At 41.6% G+C, this 18,700-nt stretch overlaps 1 protein-coding gene across 1 annotated transcript; it reads right to left on the bottom strand.

Annotated features, from left to right (window-relative positions):
- Positions 1-83: 83 nt before the first annotated feature.
- Positions 84-18,655, bottom strand: AspRS (aspartyl-tRNA synthetase). Its single transcript, XM_070537193.1, has 15 exons — positions 18,496-18,655; positions 18,113-18,209; positions 17,746-17,926; positions 15,410-15,512; positions 13,221-13,323; positions 11,772-11,846; positions 10,600-10,780; positions 9,150-9,284; positions 7,465-7,612; positions 6,026-6,094; positions 3,900-4,020; positions 2,602-2,682; positions 1,321-1,432; positions 511-582; positions 84-228 (listed from the first exon to the last, which is right to left on the bottom strand). Exons 1-15 carry the CDS (start codon positions 18,525-18,527, stop codon positions 137-139), a joined length of 1,602 nt encoding a protein of 533 aa, XP_070393294.1. The 5' UTR covers positions 18,528-18,655; the 3' UTR covers positions 84-136.
- Between the last annotated feature and the right edge of the window lie 45 nt (positions 18,656-18,700).

The raw sequence follows: 18,700 nt of genomic DNA, 5'->3' as shown, positions 1-18,700 counted from the left end.
CGTGACTGTGGTTTTAATCTGCTTTTGTAGTGTAACATAACTCTGATTGTTACTTCTGTAAACATGACACACACAAAGTGACATGAAACTGTGAGGTGGGCTTTAATCAAAGCCCTTTTGAGCAACGCTTCCACTTTCATGGGGTCAGCCTCTTAGGGTCGCGCGGAAACATTGATGTTTTCCTGATGTTGTCCAGACCCAAGTACAGCATTGTAACTCGTTCCAGGCCTGCAAAGCATGACAGTGAATCTTATACTTGAGTGTGTGATGCAGATGGAAGAAGGTGCAGCTCCAATTAAAGGTTAATGATATGCACTTGCACTGTTACCAAAAATGTAGACTATAACTTCCAACACTGCAGCTGAAGCAACCAAGAACAATGAAATGCAAATTTAAAATTCTTTTCACGCAACTTTTAGAGGGATAGAAATCATTTGCTAACCACTGTTGAGTTTAATCTTCAATAATAGCAAAAAAAACGATTTGCTCAATGAACAAATAGTTGCTCACCTATTCCACCACCTGCATGTGGGGGTGCGCCGTACCGAAAGGAGTCTATGTAGGCCTTGATTTTGCTAATATCTGCAACAGTAGGATATTATAAATGTTGGCACTTCGTTCTTAGAATGACCGATTCACTACAGAGTACTACAGAGATGAGGGCCTCTTGAAGCAGAGGAGTCTGAGCATGCAGTGCCAAACACATGTGAGAATTTAGCAACTACTGCAACATTATTGACTATTTAAATAGCCTGCCGTAACCTCTTCAGGCTCAATTTCTGTCCACTGAAAATTTAGTTTAATCACATTTCTTGCACCTTCTAAATCATACAAAGTGCTCTCCTTCAGACCAGACTAGGAATTTTTAATTCTTCTGGTAGATTTGTAGAGTCTACAGAACGTGACACTCCATGCAAGAACTTTCTACGGGAACAACTATTTCATGTCCAGCATACTTGGAAAGCACCTATCCAGCCATTTAAAATATATGGTGGTCACAAACCATAGCGAAAAACAATGAAACTGAATCTGCTGAACTGCTACTGAGCGCCTTCCAACCTGATTAATTAAAACAGCTTAGTGCAAATGTCCAATCGGAAGAGTTTCATCAAGATGTTTGTAACGCATCATTATTCTCATCAGTGCTATTGGCTTTGATGCAGCCTATTGTCGTGCACAACTGTGCACACAGCATATGAAGAGGATAAACCAGCAAGGCTGACAGCTACTGTTAAATGTCGCTTTGCCACTACTGCATAGCAAGTCCTCACATACTCAAACATATGCAAAACAAGAGAACATGCGAAAGAGGCTACCGACCGACTCCATGTTCTTTGGCTCTTTCCGTTAGGAAATCTGGATCGTGAATTCGCTGGGCTCCAGACAGAATCTCTTCCCCACGCATGAACATGTCATAGGAGTTAGACACTTTCTGGAATCAGAGCGAGACTTGTCAGGATAGGCATGCCAGCAACGACTCTAACCAAGTCTAACTATTTTAAATAATAAGAGTCAACAGGTGGAAGTGCTTCCACGTGTGAAAACTTGTGGTGTGATCAGGACAGCGTCAGCTTAGAGATTCCTTAATAATACATAGTAAATAAAAAAATAAAAAAGTCCACTGTGCCCACAATTTAATAATACTATGCATAAGTTATTGGGTAGCACATTGTATGAAGTAGTATGTTAATATATTCTAGATATCTATTCAGAATAGGGCTGTGCGCTCTATTTCATGTTGTTATGACTATAACAAAAGCATAACACAAATTAAACTTGACTTCTCACTACAGCCCTTGCATGATCGTAGTGATATAGCCCTGCTATCATTTCATAAATATGTCCATAATACAGCACCATCAGTCCTGCCTCTTGAAGCTGCTCATTACAGGTCACACCGGCTGTACAATCAGTTCAATTTCATGCGCATCTATGTAAACACTAATTCATTTAACTACTCTGCTCTTCCAAGAGCCCTTCGCCTTTGGAACAATCTTCCTAACACCATCGCTTATGGAAGTGACCAGGAAAAATTCCGGCATCTTCTAACAACGAATTTTTCAAACTTTACATAACCTAACGTGTTATTTTTTCTTGAGTTTCCTGTTATTATTGTGCTACTACCCCCTAAATACTGTTATATTATTGCCAAATATTGTCCCGCTCGCTCTGTAATTCTATTGGTTATATTTTACTTTGTGAAAATTTCTTGTTCACTGACCTCTCGCGTTCAAAAGCATTCGGTTTGTCTCTTTTACAATTTTTAACACCACATTACTGCATGTTAGCGCATTTCTGACACTGTATTTTTTGCATATGTATTCACATATGTATTCTAATTATTGTATAATCTTTGAGTGTACTCTCCCCCCTTAAAAAATGCCTCTAGGGGCCTGTAAGGTATATTTAAGTAAATAAATAAATATACAACTGGGCCCACTCCCCAATGCTGCTACCAATCATGCAATATACAAATTCAGATTGGATTTCCACCAAAACATGTATGTACACTACATTCACCACACTGCATGCAGCAAATCTTGTCTACAAAAATTTTTAAATAGCTGTACAGGCAACAGGTGTGGCAGCAACAGAACATACCGGCTCATGAGGGTCAGGCATGGTGTAGAATGGCCTCACTTTGAGCGGGTATTTGTCCAGGATGTAGAAATCAGTGTCATACTGCAAATACATCAGACAGTTTGTAAATATGTCATACTTCACTGCTAAAAATGAAGCAGCAAAACTTGCAAAAGCAAATTTCAAAATTCTTGGTCATTTACTTCTAGTAGGTCTCTAATGTGCATATGTGAAAGTTATTATGATGATGCACTCTGTTGAGCCAGCATAGTTCACCGTGCAAAAAAATGACAGTGGGTTTCAAAGCACGGTCGCTCATGCCACTACGAACCTGAGAAAACCTCGATTCGCACAGGCCTGGGTATGGGTTGTGTAAACATATAAAACATGTTTGTATTCTCTCCTCAAGTCGACACAAATTTCAGCAACATTCTAGGCAAGAATGGAAGTATATTGAGCCATGGTGTTTGGGAGGAATGCAAATGACAATGTTTTCCAGTGCATTTGTGTGTGACTGTATCACGTGCACCGAGTAACTTAGTTCCTCAATGTTCATCAGTGTACCCCACTTGCTATGCTGTAGCGTGCTGAGATGAGCTAATTTTCAGCATTTCTTTATTTATGGGGGAACTTCTTCAGCAACAGTGGCTGCTCAATCAAAACAACAGCCAGTAACACTTACACACACATTGCAGCACAGCACTATAGTACTAGGTGCCGTGTCATCATCCCAGTGCTCAAGCATACCATCTTTGCGGCTCTACTGAATTAAATGCTGGTCTTGGATTCAAGATGGTGAGGGCTCACTCCCAGATCAACAAAAGCATTGTAAATGCTGACTCATCCTCTGTAAATGAGGCTTTTGACACACAAGCACAGTCTTCTGAGAAACTAACTAAACAAATTGTGGGGTTCAATGTACCGAAGAAGCATATGGGCTTATAAGAGATGTTGTAGTAGGGGTGGTTCTGGATTAATCCCGGCCAGCCAAGTTTTTAAATGTGTGCCTAAATGCAAGTACATGAATGTTTGTGCATTCCACTTACATTGAAATGCAACCACTGTAGCCAATAATTCAACAAGCAAAATCTTGTTTTGAGCTAGTTGGTCATCCATGCCGAAGGGGGACAAGCAGAACAAAATGACTAGGACAGGAATTGGCGTATGGCCTGTCCTGTTTTGTGACGCTTGCTCCCCTTAGACAGTAAATGAAACCACAGCCTCAAGCTTAGCAGCAGAAACGAAATTACTATGGCTTGTTTTAAGGGATGAGTTATAATGAAATGCACACTTACAAAACAACACTAAGCAGAACCTACCTTCGCCTTGACCAGCCGTCCCAGAAGCTTCTCATTTGGAGTGCTCAAATCATCTTCATCATCCATTTCAACTCCAGCTTCACGAAGCATCGCAACAGCCTCAGGAAATTCCAGCCGCAGGCTTCAGGGTTAGGGAAATGAATGAAAATGCATTTCGAATAAAGACGTTGGGTAACACAATGGATTCTTAGCCCCAAAAGGGTGGTAGGAGGAAGCCCAATGCCAATGAGTGTGATGAAATGAGTTGTCTCTTTTTTTTAAATCTATAGAATCAGCTCTGTTAAGTACCAAGGTTGCAACAAGCAGAATGACAAACATGACACATGAAGGTATTAATTTCACAGCACTCATACTGCACTCAAAGCTGTTGTGACAGGTGTCACATTTATTTTCGTTGTCATGCCACATGTTTCGCTCAGCTGCAAGAAGCATTTACTTTTATTTACAGCCGCTTACATCAAAATAGCGGGGAGTAATCATCTATAGATTAAAAATATGGGGTACATGTGTCATTTGACTGATTGATTGATTGAAAGGAGAAACGTTGTGGTTTAAGGTGGGCAGCTGTGCTCATTCACGAGGGTACACCTCAGTTCATACTCAATTTTGTCAGTGCAACATACTCGTATATACAAAGACCGAATCATTTGTCAAAAGAAGTGTGAGCATGTCGAGGGTTGTGGGCAGGGGAAGGTTGCCATCACCTCTGGATTTACCAGTGGTTATGTGAGGCACTTACGAAAATCAATGTTTCATATACCACGAAGAGTAGCAAGAATCACAATATCTGGATGAATACACGTGACCAGGAATGTAACGCAAGGTGAAACTTTTGATGACTTGGGGGAACAAAAAAAAAGAAAAAGACCGTAATGTGATCCAACAATGCATAATGCAACTGCAGCAGTGGGCTTCAAGTAAAACACTAAACATGAGCTGTGCTTGGTGGAAGATTCTTGTGAGCACCTGCCCATGGAATTGGGCCTTCCTGCTGGACAGGCATTAGCGACATCACCCATCATGCGATGCTAAAATATTACAACACGACTGTGGTGCTCATGCCAAGGGCCCAAATGCGTACATGCAGGGGCAGCTGCACTTATGCAGGTGATGAGGTCACGCGTGCAAGCACTGTGGTATGTACCGGACTGAACAGTTCAAAATTTTAACGCGATAGCGTTAAGGAGCCCGTGCGGCAGAAAAATTGGCGGCGGCATCCCACATTGGCATCCCGCGTTGTTTCGGCAAAAACATTTTTGAACCACCCATATCCAGGCCCTCCATGTGACGCAAGAAATTTACTGAAATAATTGTAAACTATGACTTGCATACAACCTACAGACATGATGGCTCTCGGATTGTAATTTGACAATAAGAGTAAACATAATTCTGTTATGGGAAAACTCAAAGAAACCTCTTTTCCAGCATTTCTACCATTCACAGACCAGCCGGGGCGTCTGCCATTTGCGCGCACGCTGGTGTGCGAGTGTCTTGGGGGCCACGGAACGGCACGCCCGGTTCTTTGCAATACCTCCAGCCAGTGCTCGCCTTTGTAGCATCGGAGGCGAGTGCCAATGTGGCAAGAGGCCGCATTTCTACCACAAAGCCCACCTTCGTGCATAGCATTTGTGGCCAGCGTTTCCCAGTAAAGCACGGTTACGGTTACAGCACGGTATTATGGTTACATACGCTCCAGTTGCCGGGAAGCGTGAGAAGCAGTCGGGGATCTTTGAATGTTATTGCGTTCCACTCCTAAAGGTGAAGCTTAATCGTCCTCCAAATTTTGCACTGCCGTCTTGTTTGCTCTTCTTTACACTCTCACTTCTTCAGAAACCCATATCTGTTTCTTTTTCAACTGCATGCACATCTGTACTGACATGGGGACAATGAAAGCCTGGTAAATTTCGAGATGCAAAATTGGAGAAGAAAGATATCTTACATTGCATTTGGGACATGGTCTCAAATATAATGCAACCTGTTTTTAAGACTCGTATTTATATTTAAGAAAAGTGATGTATTCATGGTACTGTGGAAACTATTCACAGCAACATCTGAAATAGCACGAACACTGCAATTTGCATCTTGAGCCTTCCTTTTACAAATCAAAGCAAAGTAAAAAGACTTGCCTAGGCTCCAGAAACTTGAATGGAGGAGCTGGAAACTGCCGGTTGACTGCAGCGATCTCGTCTGCAAACCTGGTATTAGAAAGCATGTAATTTTCTTGGTGCGCACTTACTTACTGGCATTGAATATGGCAGAACAGCAGCAGACATCTACAAAGCTAGAACTTGACTGTAAGTTTGGCATAGTGTCATCTTTCTGCTTGAGCCTTGGTATGACTAAGTTTAAGGTACTACATACAATCTACTGTTTTGGCACTCTCACCAGCAGCACATCTTGCATTAGGCATGCCAAGCAAGGAGTCAAATAATTGAAGGACACATTATTATATTTATTTAAATTGAAGGCAATTGTTTTTTCTTTCAATATAGTTCATATGAAACTGGTAAATCAGCTCCAATATGAGGACAGAGCGCCGGCTGCAAACCCATTGCCACTCATGTCATTGATCAGTGTCTAGAATGACAGTTTTGTTTTCAACAGTCTATTTTATGTACACCACAGGATGCAGGCCTCTCTCAGTGGTTTCCAAATACCCTTGCCTTTCACCAAGCTCTATCCTACACTTGCAAGTTTCCCAATGTCAACACACCACTTAGCTCTCTTGAAATCCTTGGCTGCGTTTCCCTTCCCTTTGGCACTGATTGTGTTAACTCATTCACCAATGGTTACCAGGTCTATGTGTCACATGACCTGCCCAACTCCTCTCTCTTTTCATCGCAACGAGGATTTCAGCTATACAACCATTAGCTGAATTCACAGAAGGGTTATTTGGCCTTCACTTCCTTTATTAATAATTGTTTTTCTGCCCAAAAAAAAGAAGAAATATTTTGAAAGTATACTTTACCAGTCGAAACTGATCTAGTGATGCTCTTTAGGTGTCCCTTCAGCCTGCACCCCACTTTTATGGTGAGTGACACGCAGTGAACTTCGATAACGTAACATAAATGCAAGATACCAATGCATTAAAATGAACGTATGTAGGGTGTAGGGCACAGATTTCAGTGTTACGGATGTCTGAGTACAAGCTGCAGTGTGTGCATTTTGAAATTGATACTTTATCTGAAAGGTACCTGTAGCTCCAGTGTACAGTAATGTTCACTGTTAAAGGGAACACACAGTTTTCATTCTGTCATTGGTTATCGCTGCGAAATGGCATAAGGGCCCACAGACAAACTTTTTTATACATGAATGTACATTCGATGGATCCCATCAGCCACTTCTTTCTGATTAAAAAGGAAAAGAAATGTCCCTGTTATATTGACTTTATTGATAGTAGTTAGGCGTTTTCTTCATTAATGGACAGTACTGTACATTCCATCTCGTGCAACAGCACACAGTGCAAGATTGTTTGCAGCCCAATCCATGGCTGGTTCTTACCAGTCTACAGGGCTGCTTCAGGACTTAAGATTACGTGACAGCAACAGGGGATGAGAGCACACACCTATCGCGAAGGCCCTTAAAGATGTCGACAAACATTTGCCCTATGACGTCCAGCACTTCGTGGTAGTGATAGTTGAAGGCCATTTCCAAATCCAAACCCACGAATTCACAGAGGTGGCGGTGAGTGTTCGAGTCTTCTGCCCTAAACACTGAAATCAGGCATAGGAGAAGAGACGGAACAAAACCAGTAAAGTCGGTAAGACAACCTTGATGCCCCAAGTGTACAGACTTCGTCAAAGCTTACAGAGAACTATTGTGTACAAAACCAAAGGTGTTTCTGGGCTCTGTGATGGGGCTTCTGCGCTACTACTAATTATTCTTACCAGCCATTTTGGGGAATTATAAAAGAATGCTAGGCTTCTACGTGACCTCAGTGGGACAGTATAATGTCCCACATTAGGATGTAGCTAAAGTGATTATTTACAAACAGGTCCAAGCATAAAAGAACACGTGGCTTGAATTATTAAATGCCCTTGCTTCAGCATTGTAAATGAGAAAATGAAGCTGGACAAATTTTTACAGCAGGAGAACTACATCATGTGAGGTCTAACAGGACCTAATGGAACATGGTCATAATGGTGCTTTTGAGGACAGGACACTGTCCTGTGTGCATTCTTCCTGGGTCCTGCCCTCAAAATGCACCGTTATAACCATGTTCCGTCAAGCCAGCAACCAACTAGCCCATCCAAGTCTGTTAAAGTCTAACAGGACACTTCTACAGTTATCTTTACCTGAATAGCAATTAGGCATTTCTTTCCATTTTAGGCTGACCTGTACAACTTGCTTTTCTTAGGATAGCACATAAAATAACTTTACTGGAGTGCACTATGGCTCATACCCCAGTAAGATGGAAAGGTTGAGCGACACTTGCTGCGGACTGCACTTGTCAGCGTGTGTGTTCGATGGACTAATTTCGCTGTGGTGAAATGTGTAGTTTAGCCTTGATAGCAGTGCTTGTAGAATAAACGAAAAAAAAAAATGTTCATTGCAGAGTCAGTTGTGATTTAGAATGTTATGAGCATCTTTGAGACATCAGTGAAGCTAAAACAAGCTTGAAATGTTCACCTTCGGTACCTGTCAAATCATCCTTGGAGTTGGTCATTTTGACTGACTGGATTTTGGATATGTTCCTTGCTTGTATTGGCTCAAAACAAATAAAAGTGATAGCGTTGTTGTTTCTATTGTTTATGCAAAGCTTTTTTTTGTTTTCGCAATAAAATATGAACTGCTTCTAAAACACAAAATGCTGAGACTCATATCAAGCCCTATGGCTCCACAGATTGTAATTGTCATCAACCCCAAATGACACTTAGTTTTGTCATCTAGCATCCTGCTGCCAAAGTGACACTCAGCGAGGTAAAGTGCTATTAGCTCAAAGTGTCGCTAAATTTGCCCGCCTGACTGTGGTATTATTTTACAGGGCTGTCACAGCTCCTGACTTGTGCCATATAACGTAAACAGCAAATAATGAAAGAAAACAACACACAAAGGATTTCACACCTTCCAAGTGAGCAGCAGTTCGAAAAGATCTAGACTGATTAAAAAAATCAGCAGCAGTTGCCTGCTGGAAAAAAAAAAAAGTGTACAGTGAAAAAGTTGGTTATGCTGGGCTTGTAAGCCTAAGCTCGTGCAGGTGCCCTAGTCAATTAGTACTGACATTGTTCAGTCACGACAGTTTCAACTCACCCGCTCCAACAGTGTAGACTTTATCAAAATCGGCTGCAATTGCCATTTGCTTGTACAGCTGTGGCGACTGTGCTAAGTAAGCACTCCCCTTGAAGTAGGAGACCTCAAAGACGTTGGCACCTCCTTCGCTTGCAGCTGCAACAAACAGTTGAGCCAATGAGATGTTTATCAGATAACCCTTCCTTTATTCAAAAAAAAGAAAAAAAAAAAACTGCAGCTCTCTCAAACTTTTACCAGTGACAGAGAAGGAGCCTAACTTGTACTTGTGTGTTACACACAAAAAAGGGGGCATGGCATGTGTGGTGTTCACTATTTAGTCCATACAGAAAGCAGCATCTTTAGTCTTGGCAAATGTTTTGCCAAGAGGTGTGGCAGTTACTGCGCAGGCAAAATGGTTGCTGGCCAGATATGCCAATTACACATTAACGTGGCAAACATGGCTTGCCACCATTTTCCAACTACTTTTTTAATACCGAATATTTTGACTTGCCTAGATTACACACAGAGAGGATATCCGTACCCACAAAGCAATCATGTAGCATCTAGCAAACAACATAACCTCCGAGGTCCTGCAGTGGTGTAGGACTGCAGTGCTGTGCCAGGATCTCGGAGGTTGTGTCCTACTGGGTACTAATATATTTCCTACATATAGCAGATAGTGTGCTGCAGTCCCATTAACAGTGCCCACAGAAAAATTTGAAGACCAAGGGAAATCGCCAAGCCTTGCAGAAAAATCCAATAAAATTGGCCAAACTGCATTTTCTTTCTTACTGATGTGCTATATTCTATACATTATCTTTTATTGTTAGGTTGACTACTGTTCACCAATCTTAAACGAGGCATACGACAAACTGGGAGTGGCATCATATTTCTGCAGTGACAGCAGCGCAAATCCAGCTATATGTTTACTTCATCTTGGTCATGAAAGCCCCATTCTCTGTAAAGATGATGCTTTGGGCAGTCTGACATATCACTAGAGCTTGAGTTTGGAGATCGAATGGATTTGCACAGTCACAGAGATGCTAGGCTTTTCTGCCACCTTCAGCTCCGGCACTTTCCTGCCAGATATGTACACCTTCTAACAACAGGGTTAATGTTATTTAACTATACTTTTTTTTTATTGCATGGTTTGTCATATGGCATGCTATTGTTAAATATAAACACATGCATTGCCATGCAGTCCTTTTTCATGAAGAAGATGCATAAGTGGGCTGTGGCACTTATTGCCCATAATTTGGCACCTTTTGTCACCGTAACTGGCACCTTCAAACACTTTCTTTCACTGGTGGCCTTTGTCCTTGGACACAGTTACAGCAGCTGGCAAGCATCTGCTGTGGATGCAAGGGCAGAGCACTTTTTGCACACTTATCGCTTAAGTATCTGTACTGCTAGCTTTTTGTTCACATTCTCCAATGGACCACACGATGGACAGCGAAACCATCCAGCCTACCTGAAATAATCTTAGGCGTGTGTATCTCCACAAAGCCACGGCTGATCAGGGACTCTCTGAAGAGGGCACAGACACCTGCCTGCAGCCTGTATATTGCCTGGTTTGCTGGGGTTCTCAGGTCAAGGACGCGATTGTCCAGCCGAGTGTCCTGATTCACTCTGATGTTTAGGCCTTCTGGGTCCTGGAAAGTGAGACAGAGCTCAATACAGTGTACTGGTGCATGTAGCCTATGGAGTGCAAAACCTAAATAATAATAATAATAATAATAATAATAATAATAATAATAATAATAATAATAATAATAATAATAATAATAATAATAATAATAATAATAATAATAATAATAATAATAATAATAAAAAGTAAATTTTTAAGTTTAGCAGTTCAAAAGAGCCCTTGCTTTCAAACTTCAGCACACAATGGTCTGTATGCAGATTTTTTGTGCTTTCCCACAGAAAAATATATTGCATTGCTAAACGCCTAATACAATTACATTTATGCTGCAGCACAATCTAATACAATAAAGCAGTAGAAAGTCTCAGACAAAGTAAAGCAATGCTGTTGGCTGTCACTTGGCAAAGGAAAATCATGTCTGCATAAGTTTTCGAGCTAGACATTACTGCTTACGACTTTGCTCTTGTTCAGCTACACACATAATAGTGGAACTACTGAATAACTATTCTAAGAAATAACAATGAGGACTATCCTATGGAGTAGGGAATACCATCCTTTATTCCTTATTCTGTCAAAATTAAAAGGACGCAGACCACGAAAATACTGCACTCTGGAACAAGGGCCCTCTGCATATACGAGACTAAGGGTTTAGAACCGAGCTTTACCATGCAATTTCTGCAATGATAGTCACAAAACCTGAAAAAACTATTTTCATAGCCATATTTTGTACAAAGGGATGCTGATATACGGCTACATATTCGCAGGCTTTTCCTGAACTTGTGAGAGCTCATATTGTCATCAGCTTTGCAGGCAGGACTCTTTTTCCTGAATTGTACTGCTCCAAGGCAATATTTGTATTGTATCTGGGCTATTTTGTACATCATAAAATATGATCTAACAGAATATTGTAGCAAATGTTCATTGGTGTAAGCAGTATTGTTATTACACGTGGACTGTGCTCCATTGAGAAACTGAAAACAAAAATGTTTTTTGCTTGCCTCCTCAGTATCAGGCCTTGCAGCATCCTCTACTTGAAGGGGGAGGCGTGGCTCAGCAGAACTGACAACAAAAAACTGAAACATGAAAAAGAATGTACAGGACATCATTTAATGCATGGCAGCAATGCAACATATTCACTTCTCGAAGATTTGAACAGAAGAGAAAAATAGGTTAAAGGGACACTAAAGACAAATATTAGGTCAAGCTGAAGTGATAGATTAGTGTTTGAGAATCTGTAAGGCGTCAATATTATTGCGAACAGAGCCTTAATACTTGATAAATTGAGGTAAATGCAGCACATGATTAGACTCCTCCAGGGCTTTCAAGCACTTGCCCGACAACGAAAGCACTCCTGTCACTAGTACTCAATCACTCACTCACTCTTGTCCCTAGTACTCAATCACTCGTAAAAAACATCCTTGTATTGTATTATAATATGAAATAAAATGCTACTTGTCCAGTTCTATTTCGCTTTTAGAAAAAGAACTCGTTGAAATTACCCTTGACAAGGACACGGGTGGTCGAAAAGTTTTGTTTTTGCTCGACTCTGCACTGCCCACGCTTTTGCATTTCAGTAGTTTCCTTGTCGCATAGTGCTGCGCTGGTATTGCTGGATCGCAAAACACGCACAAACTGCAAGTAGCAGAGAATTCAACTTCCATGTGATGTTGCAGGTTGCCTGAACGGTCTATGCCACTTGACCAAAAAGCAGCTGCAGTGGCGAATCCACCGCTCTGTTGCTCTGTCTTGACTCATTACCACCGTCTGTCGGGCGCCGTTTTACTCACCGACAGCATCAAACGGTGTATGCAACGTCACCACTCCCACGGTTGGGTGTTGAGAGATTTGAATTTCAAAAACGGTATTCAGACCCTTCAGATGCAATTTTCTTGTAAACTGAATTTTTTTTGCCACAAAACCAGCATTGCGAGGTTTCTGGGTGGTATTTAAACAGTTCAAGTCGACTTAGTATCTGCCTTAAGTGTCCCTTTAAATACTGCAAATGCTTCTTGTAGAGCGGGTTGGTCTTAGATACCATGGTATATAATTGGCATGAAGAAAACAGATAAAATTGTGGGGGACACCACATCACATTATGCCCTTGTTACATGAATTTGTGCCAGCGCTTTTTGTATGTAAGATGCGCATATGCTCACAATTTGTAGAAATATTAGGGGTGAGCAAATATTCAAAGTTTCCAATACAAATCCAATATTACACATTTAACTATCTGTATTCGAAAGGAGGCTATAGCTAGTATTTTCAAATACTTGAATGTAACATTAGCAAACATGACCACCACATTTTCTTCTAGTAACATACAATTCATACATAAAAGGTAATGTTTCCACATTAATGTAACATTTGCCTGATGTGTGTCATACAATGTTAATGTTTGCTTCTCACACTGTTCAAGATCGCTCGCTACCTGAAATTCCTAGCCTCACCTCTTCAACATGGAGCTCAACGTCCTGTTGTGTGCAGCCTTCAACTTTCTGCGGAGATGTTTGCACACGCCCGTGTACATCCACTATTGACTCTTTGTTGACTCTATGAGGGAAAAGCAAGCATGACTGTGAAATATAGCAAACTTAGGACTGTACAGAACAGACAGCTGCACTAAGTAATGCATATGGTAGTCACGTTGACCATTTAAGTGAAAAACCCTTTACCGCACGGATAAAGGGTAAACCATCCTGCCGTCATCCTCCTTTTGTATGATTTCAATGGTGCCCTGCTCAGTTAACCACAACAAAGTTAGTATCCTACAAAGAACATTTAGATTTCGATTCTTTTTCTGTCCAAGTTATTTATGGAATCCTTAGGCTGCATGCAACCAATGCCTTTAGTACTAGAACTGTGGCACACGGTACAAGCAGAAGCACTGCATAGTTGACAGTAGTGAAAATCTTGCATAATCATAATTAGTTTATTTATAGATGGTACTGCCAATAACAAATAGGATTAAAGCAGGTGGGCACATATATTACAGACACGTAGTGGGTACAATATTCAAAAACACATGGTAAATATGCAGTCAGAACAGTTATTAACTTATTAGCATATACAGCATGTCCCAACTACCATGCAGCGAGTTTTTAAAGAAATGCATTATTCTATATGAATCAGATTAAATGCATATTGTGTAATGTCTTGTTAAGCAATCACCAGTAATTTTATAGTCCTTGACATTCAATTATTTAATTAAAAAACTTGCTTAACATTTCAACGCTGTTCTGTCAATTTGGCGGTTGTAGAAAATTGTAAGACAAGTCAAATTGAGGTATTTTCAGTAGGGTGCACATCACATGTTTTTCCGGCAAATAGAGAAAGCCTGGGAAAGATGAAACATACCATGCAACTACATACCTGCATGCACGGAATAGCAGTGCCATCAAATAGTGTCAGCGAGAACGCAAGCTGTTGGGTGTTTGCTCTCGGTACCAGTGTGCCTTCATGTAGTTCGTTCACTTCTTTAATTGTTTTTCACAATGCTTTACATCCAGCATATGTTTCAAATGGTTGCATTGGTGCTTTTAAAGTATGCTAGACATTAAGTAAGAGATATTCTCATATCTGATGTTCCTGGAGACAATTTTTGCATGGAGTCCACATTCTGCAAACTTGACAAAACTCAGTGAAGTATTGGAAATTCTTGACTTATTCTGAAGCAGTACACTTTTCATGATTCTAAAGATGCAAGAAATGTGGTGATACTAACTTTTCAATGAACAGAATTAGTTGCTGCCTGAAAGGGAGTTAAAACTCAATGTACGATAGTTGGAACACCCTGTATGGCCTAAGTAACAACAAAACTAAGCAATGATAACTATACAAACAAAAACAAATGTGTACCCAAATATAATAAGATAAACAACTATGGTATGATGAAACGAAAAAAAAAGGGCAATTGCCATGAATAGAACACGACTGCAAGAGTGTTTGAGTTTGGCCATATATTACAAAAAATGGCTGTGGCTTAGGTAAGGTTAAGCCCAGGATGCGAAGCATACTAGCCTTTATTTTAGTTGTTGAACCACTGTTTAGCCTGGTGAACTGCTGTTGCTTGGCTATATTTGGTTCGGCTAGACGAAGAAACAACTCATGCGTTACTCTGCTTCGCCTTGGACGCCCCGCATTGGACGCGGTGAGCGTCGAGCAACGCAGCGTTCGGCGCGGCAACGAAATGTGCGCCTGAGCAAGCGACGCACGCCTGAGCCTTAGCAACAGCTCGTTTCTAAGGCAACACCGCATTCACTAGAGGCGCTTTTGTACCGCTTTGAAGCATCGTACTCGTGGCTCAGTGGTAGCGTCTCCGTCTCACACTCCGGAGACCCTGGTTCGATTCCCACCCAGCCCATCTTGCAAGAGTTGAGCCAAAGCCACTTCTCCTCTGTCGTGACGTCAAGGTGTCACGTGGTATTCAAGGCGACACCGCCGCGCCTGAGGAGCTGGGTTGAGCTCTCGTAATATGCTTCGCATAAAAAAAAAGAGAAGAGAACAATGTACAAATCCCATGAAAAATTTAGCACCTATACATACCATGAGAAACAACTCTGTTGTGCCGATATTCAGAACAAGCCATCATAGTACATGCAGGAATTTACACTAATTAATGCAATTAGTCTTTACTTACACAGCACAGAACTTGACCATGGCTTTGCTCACTTTTTCTGACACAGCCACAAGGCATTGGACAGTGTACTGTTGCTGCCGCAGCACGAAAAAGCACTGCTTCCCTGTCAAAGACAGCAAAAAGCACAGAAACAGTTTGACATGACCACCAAAGTACCATATGGAAAGTTCTACATGGTCATAACTACAAATATCTGAGCCGGTCAGTATGACATATTCGTCATACAGTTACCACACTGCTGTGATAATGAAGACATACTACTGGAAACACCAGCATTGGTGCTGACATATTGTGACACGGTGTTCAAAGCAGGGAAAAATCTCACTAAATAATCAAGTGACTGCCGTGAAAACCCACAAGATGAAGGAAGCTCATGAAAGAGAGAGCCTGCATCCAAAAGGGCTACAAGGAAAACATAACGAACACACACACGCATATACGGTATATATGTGCGTGTAAGCAACGAACACGGTGCCATCACCACCAGGCCCCGTTTTTCTCAGAAACTGAGGTGCCTCGAAAACACTGAGGTTTGATCCCCTTTGCTGACCACAGGAATCTCCCTCCGCCTTGAGCCCCGCGTTTGACGACCCTGTTGGTGTACGCTGGCCTGTGTCACTGAGAGAGTAAAATTGCGTTTCAAGGAGAAAGGTTGTGTGTATGTTTGCTCCCCCAAGTTTGCGAGGCACCCTTTTTGCGTGGGAGCTGCTTGGGATGAATGTACGTATGTGCCTTACTTTGCGTTGCGCGTTTCTGGTCCACAGTGGCACATTCGCAAGCCGCTGTCAACCAGAGCTATTTTTTCTAACCAGTGCACAGTTAGGTAGCTGAGTCCGCGGTCAAGAACTTTTACACACACACGCACACATATAGCAAAAAACGGCATCTAAGTCTGAGCCAGTTGGTCTGTGATAGTCAATTGATAGTGGTGTGTCGTCTTTCCATTTTGCCACATGTTCTGTGATCCTGCTGAAAGTTTATTATGGAAGCCATATGGATTTTTTAAAAACAAAGCTTTTCTGCTGAAAAAAGAAGTCCATCCTGGTTTGTGGATTAAACATGGCACTGCTGTGTTTCTCGGGCACTTGCTGTATGAAATAAGCTTACCCTACTACCTGCTAGCCTCCTGGCTCGCTCAGTTTGGGAAAAAAATGCTTCCCTGGAATAACCTTTTATTGTTTTTTACTAATGAAGTATACTGAGTCTGGTAAGAGATGAAAGCATTTATTGTTGTATACACCAACAAAAATACCCTGTTCCCTTAATAAATAGAATTGACTAAATAAAAATAATAGAACAAAATTCTAAAATGCTGTCTAGAGAAGCAGTATTTCTCTATTCTTACATACTGACTATAAGATATTGCTCAATAAAAATACACCAAATCTACCACAGTGCCAGATACATGGTTCTTTACGAAATGTTTGAGCAGCAAAGGGCTAACTTTCTCCTCACGGATCTGTAAGGAGCTTTAAATATACACATTTTCCTTCACATACAAAGTTGTAATTTCGTGAACACCAGCCATGTTTATGTGCATTAGGCTGTTTGTTTTCAGCTGCAACGTCATTACCCATTTAAGTAACCTTGGGAGCCGTTGAAAAATTTGGTAAGGACATGCTTACTTTTTGTTGTTCACCAGGTTCACTTTGTCCTGTACTCATGAAAATTTGTTACACCAGGATGTGCAAAACACGGGTTCGCAGCACATGCTGTACTACTACTGTTTCGTTATGTCTCGTATGGTGGAGGATAGAACACTGCGGACTTTTGTTAACGGAGGTTAACTGGGTTTATTAAGAATGGAGTACACAGGAATGGGTGTGGTTACATGGAGGTAGAGTGAGTAGAGTGTTTTGAGACGGGGCGGTGCCGACCAGCAGGAGAGGAGCGAGAGGGCCAGACGCAACTTGGTATGATATGTCATCTGCTCAGAGTTCATAGAGGAGGAAGGCTGTCGTGATGCCACGGTGGGAGCAAAGGTTTCAGAAGGGGCATGTGCAGGATGGTGGCGCCATCTTTTGAGGCTTCTCGTACCAACTACTATGCAAAACTTGCAAAACGAATGCAAAACTTTCGAATTCTACCAAGATTCATGTGGTGTTGATAGACTGGTGGCCTCGACATCATCCCAATGAAAAAGACGGCTGTAATGTATTAGACGCTATGAATAAGAGCTCTAGCGTCTGCATACAACATCCACTATGAACATGTAAAGTTACCAAGTGTTAACATTTGTTTCACAACTGCAGATTTTACTTTTACAATGCGCATGTGCTCAAAGGCAAAGTGTTTTCCCATGTGTTTGTGCGTACACGGCGTTCCTGCAGACTCACCTTTAGATCTGCTCGTATGAAGCCGTCCCCGTACCCACACGTACTGGCCAGACAAAGGAGGCGCAAGGTCTTTAACTCGTGACAACTGACGTGACGTCTTCTCCGCGGACTGCAGCATTGGCAGCTTGCCGTAACAACCCTCCGAGTAGTCATCTTCCGCGTCTCCGGACTGCTTATTTGCCTGCGGTATAGGAAGGGTTTCAGTATGCACCAAAAGTACAAAATGATAACACCGAAATTTCATACCTAGAGACAGATGCTTTAGAGACCTCATAACAGAGCAAGTCAATAAGAACAACACTTGAATGACGAGTTGTTTCACTTCTTGAGATGATCACGCGCATTAAGTCTGATGCAACACACTCACGTTTTCTGACGATTGCTTCGCCGACTTCTTTGCAGCTTTTTCCTGCTCTTTGGCTTGCTTTTTCAGCGCCTTCTTCGATAGCGGCTGGCCATCAGGACTGAAAGTTGAGAATGTTTCGTCAGCACCGATAACCCGGTTTAATGGACGTCAAGAATACGTCGTGTTACTTACCACAAAATACGGCAGGACAAGAGATAATAAAACAGTGACTCAACGAGCGCATTCTCAGTTAAATCAATTAAAATTGTCGCTTTTCTTACAACACAGAGAGAGCACCGGCGAGCACAGCTCACGCGTGTAAGTTCACGCGCAAACTCTAAGCAATCACACGAAAGATTACTACTATTTCACCGCAAAATAGAAAGACGATGAAAATTACATACCCGAGAGGTACATTTTCTTCGCCTTTCGTCATTTTTATCCTTCGTACACGACACGCAAAGCACACGCTACACAAACCCGCAACAGCCCAAAGCCCACGCCGCACCAGTTAACGAAAAGCAAACTGAGCAAACCACAGTAATAAAAAAAGCCGCAAACGGAAACTTGATATACTCAATACGTTATCAAACTAAGTAGATTTATACG

Source organism: Dermacentor albipictus, chromosome 4, assembly GCF_038994185.2.
Source record: "Dermacentor albipictus isolate Rhodes 1998 colony chromosome 4, USDA_Dalb.pri_finalv2, whole genome shotgun sequence".
NCBI classification, from domain to species: Eukaryota; Metazoa; Arthropoda; class Arachnida; order Ixodida; family Ixodidae; genus Dermacentor; species Dermacentor albipictus.
Note: the sequence above shows the minus strand (reverse complement) of the source record. Positions and strands in the feature narration are given on the sequence as shown.

Coding starts and splice junctions, on each gene's coding strand:
- AspRS (XM_070537193.1), bottom strand. CDS start 18,527: ATGACGAAAGGCGAAGAAAATGTACCTCTCGG. Junction 11,847..13,220: donor TTGAGCTCCATGTTGAAGAG/GTGAGGCTAGGA, acceptor TTCATGTTTCAG/TTTTTTGTTGTCAGTTCTGC. Junction 583..1,320: donor AGCCAAAGAACATGGAGTCG/GTCGGTAGCCTC, acceptor CTACTGTTGCAG/ATATTAGCAAAATCAAGGCC.